The sequence below is a fragment of the Grammomys surdaster genome, unplaced genomic scaffold (assembly GCF_004785775.1).
Source record: "Grammomys surdaster isolate TR1022 unplaced genomic scaffold, NIH_TR_1.0 310, whole genome shotgun sequence".
Lineage (NCBI taxonomy): Eukaryota > Metazoa > Chordata > Mammalia > Rodentia > Muridae > Grammomys > Grammomys surdaster.
In genome coordinates, this window is record NW_021604729.1 from 2,293,313 (window position 1) to 2,299,312 (window position 6,000).

At 48.1% G+C, this 6,000-nt stretch overlaps 1 protein-coding gene across 1 annotated transcript; it reads right to left on the reverse strand.

The window, feature by feature from the left end:
* Positions 1-1,076: 1,076 nt before the first annotated feature.
* On the reverse strand, positions 1,077-5,076 carry Ubxn1 (UBX domain protein 1). The gene is made up of 10 exons (XM_028777505.1): positions 5,047-5,076; positions 4,876-4,961; positions 4,720-4,773; positions 4,527-4,633; positions 4,356-4,425; positions 3,261-3,452; positions 3,120-3,171; positions 2,626-2,742; positions 1,373-1,565; positions 1,077-1,219 (listed from the first exon to the last, which is right to left on the reverse strand). The coding sequence occupies exons 2-10, from the start codon at positions 4,932-4,934 to the stop codon at positions 1,170-1,172; spliced, it is 894 nt and encodes a 297-aa protein (XP_028633338.1). The 5' UTR covers positions 4,935-4,961; positions 5,047-5,076; the 3' UTR covers positions 1,077-1,169.
* Between the last annotated feature and the right edge of the window lie 924 nt (positions 5,077-6,000).

Genomic DNA, 6,000 nt, shown 5'->3' on the forward strand with positions numbered 1-6,000 from the left:
AATACTGTGGCAAAAAGTATGATATGTATGCAGTACTCAAAACACTTTTCAAGCCAGGATCCACCACTCAAGAAATCCACCTGCCTCTGCCTCCTGAGTGAGGACACTAAAGGTGTGCACCGCCGGGCGGTGGTGGCACACGCCTTTAATCCCAGCACTTGGGAGGCAGAGGCAGGCGGATTTCTGAGTTTGAGGCCAGCCTGGTCTACAGAGGGAGTTCCAGGACAGCAAGAGCTACACAGAGAAACCCTGTCTCGAAAAAATAAAAAAGGTGTGCACCACCAGGACCCACCCTAAGATTTTTTTTTTTTTGGGGGGGGGGTTTGGTTTTTCAAGACAGGGTTTCTCTGTGTAGTCCTGGTTATCCTGGATCTCACTCTGTAGACCAGGCTGGCCTCAAACTCAGAAATCCGCCTGCCTCTGCCTCCCAAGTGCTGGGATTAAAGGCGTGTGGGCCACCACGGCCTGGCCCTAAGATTATTTTTAATGATGCATTTATGTGTATGTTTTGCTTGCATGCATAAATGTGTACCATGTGCCCATGAGAGTCAGGTGTTAGCTTCTGGAATTGGAGTTACAAATGGTTATGAGCCATCATGTGGGTATAGAGAATTGACCTCAGGTCCTCACAAGAACAACAGCACTGAGCCAATCTCTCCAGCCCCTCAAACACTTTTTAAGTTTTTTTTTTTTTTCTTCTTAATGTGAGTGCTTGTAGGTATTTGTGTGTACTATGTGCATACCTAGTACCCAGAAGGCAAATAGGGCATCAGATTCCCTGGAACTGCCTAATGTAGAAGTTGCCTAATGTGAGTACTGGATCTGAGTTTGACGGTCAGCCTGGTCTATATAATTCCAGAATGGACAAGGCTACATAGTCTGTCTCAAAACAAATAAAAACCCTCATATGCCACCTCATAATTATGAACAAAAGGTGCCATGTAAATATCGCCCACTACCAAGCAGCTAATAAATCCTAGAGCAACCTGAAGATGAAAAAGAGGTCCTACTTTAACTGCTCTCCCTTTATCTTCTCATGTTGCCCTTCTCAGTCATTCAGGAAGGAACCAGGCATATACAGAACTCAAAGGGTCTATTTATTAGGAAGGAAATGTCAGTGCTTTATCAAAGATGAAGAGGTCAGAAAGAGGTGGTAGGATGAAGGACCCTCAGCTGGGACACTTCTTGGCCACAATGAGGACAGCAGAAGGCACGAGTCCTAAAGATGGAAGAAAGAGTTTGAATTACAAGGATACCTTAGGTTTAGGGTCTCAAAATTTCATTAAAATCCTTCTATCCCAGTTGACTACCCATCCCTACCCATCCCAATCGCCCCTCATTCCTTTAAGCCCTGAGGTCTCACACAACATACCCAGTTCCTGCAGAGGCCGTTCCATGTCTGCCTCTGAGAAAGCCCGTCTTGGGAAGCCACTGAGCAATTGCACAGGGTCTTGGTCCTGTCCAGGCTCCTCCCCACGATGAAGCTCCACATAGAGCCTCACAGCTGCCAGCTGTTCCCGGGCCCGGAACGTTTGGGTCAGTGAAGTCCCATCAGGCAGCCTAACCTAGAAGGCAAGAGCGATGCAGTACTGTGAGGAGCACTGAAACTTAGGTATGGGGTGGCTCATGCGGATAGCCTCAGCACTTAGGGGTGCAGCACAGGAAGATTTCTTTTTTCTGGTTTGTTTTTTTGAGACAGGGTTTCTCTGTGTAGCCCTGGCTGTCCTGGAACTCACTCTGTAGATCAGGCTGGCCTCGAACTCAGAAATCCGCCTGCCTCTGCCTCCCAAGTGCTAGGATTAAAGGCATGTGCCACCACTGCCCAGCACAGGAAGATTTCAAGACGAGCCTGATTTACACAAAGCTCCATCCAGGGGTGAAAGAACAAATTCAAGGCAGGCATCAAGTACACAAGACCCTGTCTTAAAACAGAACTCTGAATAACCAGGATGAGGCCGGTTAATGGCAATGCCTATAATCACAGCACACAGAAGAAACCGGAAGGGGGATCACCAGAAGTTAGAGGTCAGCTTGATCTTCACAGTGAACTCCGGGCTGTACAGAAGGACCCAGTCCACAAGAATAAAAGTGTGGAGTGGTGGTACGTGCCTGTAAATCCTAGCACTCAGGCAGAGGCAGGGATAGCTCAAAGTTCAAGACCAGCCCAGTCTACATACCAAAACCCTGTCAGAAGTGCCCAAGAAAGGAAAGAAGGTACTACAGCTGGCCCTGCTATCCTTGAAGCATCTGAACTAGTACAAATACTATTTAAAGGACCTGATGAACAACCACTCATGCTTTACTTCAGAAGGTGATGATAAAGTACCCCCAGCTACCTCACAAGGCAAGACAGAATTACTTTTAAAAATCATTTTAAGTACTGTATCATGAAAACAGCTGCGTAACAAACCTAAAACTCCTTAGTAAGAATGAAGCAAGGATTTAAATAAGACAGGCAGGTGAAATTTGATCTCTCCAAAGAGTAGCGGAGATAGGATTTCAAGCCATGTACAAAGAAGGGAGAGATTTGGCAAAGGGGACTTAAGCATCAACAGCTCAGGGCTGGGCACTTTATATAAGCCAACATTGGGTTCTAGAAGCAAGACAGTCACTTGAAAACAGTACCTGTATGCGACACTGGTCATACTCCCGCTTAGTAGGGGGCTCCTGGCTGGGAGAAGAAGGAACAGGACCTGGATCTGTTGCTGGTGGGGATGACCGAGAACCCACACTACCACCATACTGAAAGACAAAATGAAACACTAGCATATGTAAAGATTCAATCTCCAGCACACGGAAAAAAAAAAAACCACACAGCTCACAGCTTTTATAGTACTTGGAAGGCTGAGAGGCAGGAGAATGCCACAAGTCTGAGACTAGTCTGGGCTACAGAGTAAAACTATGCCTCAAAAATATCATGCTAAGCACATGTTTGTTTGTTTTTTCCCTTCGGTTTTTCGAGACAGGGTTTCTCTGTGTAGTCCTGGCTGTCCTGGAACTCACTCTGTAGACCAGGCTGGCCTCGAACTCAGAAATCCGCCTGCCTCTGCCTCCCAAGTGCTGGGATTAAAGGCGTGCGCCACCACCGCCCGGCTATACCCGACTCTCTAATCACCCACCTTCTTGGCTCGCTCTGCTTTGTCCCTTTCAATTTTCTCTCGAACCCTTTGTCTAGAATAGAGACAGGAGGTAAATAGGTCAGACGTGGACAAGGCAGGTCTTCATTTCTTTCTCAATCAGCGATCGGTGAGTATTCAGACCTGGCAGCTAACTCCTCAGCCTTTTCCCTCCTGCGCTCCTCAGCAGCCCGGCGCATCTCATCTTCCTGCAGTTTCTGTCGTGCAACTGACAGCTCTTGCCCTTGTCTCCTCCGCTGCTTTTCTCGTTCTAAAGCTTCTCGCTCCTCTCGTTCCTCACGTTCCCGCTGCTTCTGCGCCACAAGTTCCAACATTCTGTTTTGCAGAGAAGAGAGAGCTGAAGCCGGACATGGAAGGCGAGTTTAAACAGAGGAATTGACAAAATAAGGGATATGTTCTCCAAAACAGATAAAAAGAAACAAAACCAAAACAGTAATGTAAAGAGGACAAACTAGGTGGTAGCAGTGCACGCCTTTAATCTCAGCATTCAGAAGGCAGAGACAGGTAGATCTCTTGAATTTGAGGCCAGCCTGGTCTACAGAGCCAGTTCCAGGACAGCCAGGGATAGAGAGAAAAACAAAACAAAACCAAAACCAAAGGGGGAAAAATAAAGTGTAGCTCAATGGTAGAGCACATACATCATGCATGGGGCCTTGTTCATGCATGGAGCCTTGTAGTTTTTTTGTTTTTTAAAAAAGGGCAGATGAGAGCCAGGCATAGTGGTGCATACCTATAATCCCTGCATTTGCATTTGCAAAGTAGAGGCAAGAGAGTTGGGATTTCAGGGGACTCTGCAGTCACACAGGAGTTAGAGACCAGTCTTGAGCTTCAGGAGATGTTTCCTGGTGACTGCCCCCACACCCGTAAACTGGAAAGGCCAGGTCCTATGATCAGACTTGTGTTTGTATTTGAGAGGAAGGAAAATGACCCATGACCCTTAGGAAAATTAGTCAATGGGCTAGCTATGGTGGCCCAGGCCTGTAATCCCAGCACTAGAAGAATGTGGCTTTGAACTTAGCCTAGGCCGTATACTGGGTTCCAGGCCAACCTAAGGTACACAGCTAGACCCTGTCTCAAAAAATAATGCAGGGCATAGTGGTGAGGGCCTTGTAATCCCAGCACTCTGGAGGCAGAGGCAGAAGGATCTGGAGTTCAGTCTGGGCAAGAGTTAGGCAGACTCCAAACAAAACACACACACAAAATGAACTTGCCAGTTACCTCTTAGTTTGTTCTTGTCTCTCCTCTTCAGTCAAAATGGGTTTGCTTTCTCCAGCAGCAGACCCAGATCCTACAAACAAGCAACAGTATTATTATTTATAATAAAATCATTCTGGTTTTCTCAGGCCCTTACAAGACATCTAGAATCACAAGATGTCTCCCAGTCAGGACCTTCATGGACAACTTGCTCTGAGGACGTGGGTTCTCGTCCCAGGATATGGCTGACGGGAGTCTCTAGAGGCTCGTCCACATCGGGGTCGTCTTCATGCTCCATAAGCCTGGGCAGAGAAAGTTGACAGAGATTAGGTTGAGGCCGCCTTTCCCAGCGGGCCCCAAACTTCCGCCACCCGTGCCGGTCGCTCACCAGTCCATCGCAGCCTCGATGCCCTGGTTCCCTGTGAGGGCCAGAGCCTTCTCCCTGGGGGCAGAAACACCATGAATAGCGCCCACCAGCCATGGTGACAGTCAGGCCGGGCAAGCCCGCGGCCTCCCACCACGGGCTAGGGGGAGGCTCTCTTACGCGCGTCCTCTGGGAAAGCCCATCTCGATGAGGCTCTCCAGAGCCGTCAGCTCCGCCATGGCGCCCACCTCCGCTTTCGCGGGGACCTGCGGTGACAAGAAGGAAGACCGCAAGGGTCAGCCCGGGGCGACTCCGCCCGCGACGCCGCCCTCCCGGCTCTCGCTAACTCACCGGGCGGGGGACCCGGGGACGGGGGGGAGTAGACACTGAGTGAGGAGAGCGGAGGGGAAGCGGAAGTGCCCTGTCTGTTTGTGTCACGTGGAGGCAGGGTGGACGGGTGCCGAGGAGAGCCAGAAACCTCCTTCCTGGTGGGCGGAGACATGTGGGGACCGAAACTGACAGGAAGGAGACCTACCTACCTTGATAAGCTCCGGACCGGTTTGAGCTGGCTTGCAGAGTTAGAAATTAGAAAGACAGCCTGTACTATGAAACAGCGGGTAAAAGTGCCTGCCGCTGAACCTAACTATGTGAGTTCGATTCCTAAGACTCACAAGGTTGAGACAAAGGATTCCTGTTAGTTGTTCTCTGACCTAAACACACGAGTCGGGGCATTCATGATCAACAATAAACACATTTTTTCTTTTCTTTCTTTTCCTTTTTCTTTTTTCTTTTTGGTGTTTTGAGACAGGGTTTCTCATTGGATTACAGGCCAGTCTGTGGTCTACAGAGCAAGTTCCAGGTCACCCAAACAGAACTTAGTAAACACACGCCCTAGGTTAAAACCTAACTAGGCTACCTCCTGGCTTTGTGACCTTAGATAAATTAATTTTTCTTTGTATCCTAATGGCTAATAGTACCTATATCATAGAGATTCTGATGATTAAGTATAAAGTAATAATTATGAAAACCTTTAGTGCATATGTTAACAGTATCAATAATAGCTGTTAATATTATATACTTCTTTTTTTTTTTTTTTTTGGTTTTTTTTGAGACAGGGTTTCTCTGCGTATCCCTGGCTGTCCTGGAACTCACTCTGTAGACCAGGATAGCCTCGAACTCTCGAACTCAGAAATCCGCCTGCCTCTGCCTCCCAAGTGCTGGGATCAAAGGCGTGCGCCACCACCGCCCGGCTTATATACTTCTTAATAAACACTTCTGTTCAGAGCTATAACTAAGCCAGCCAGA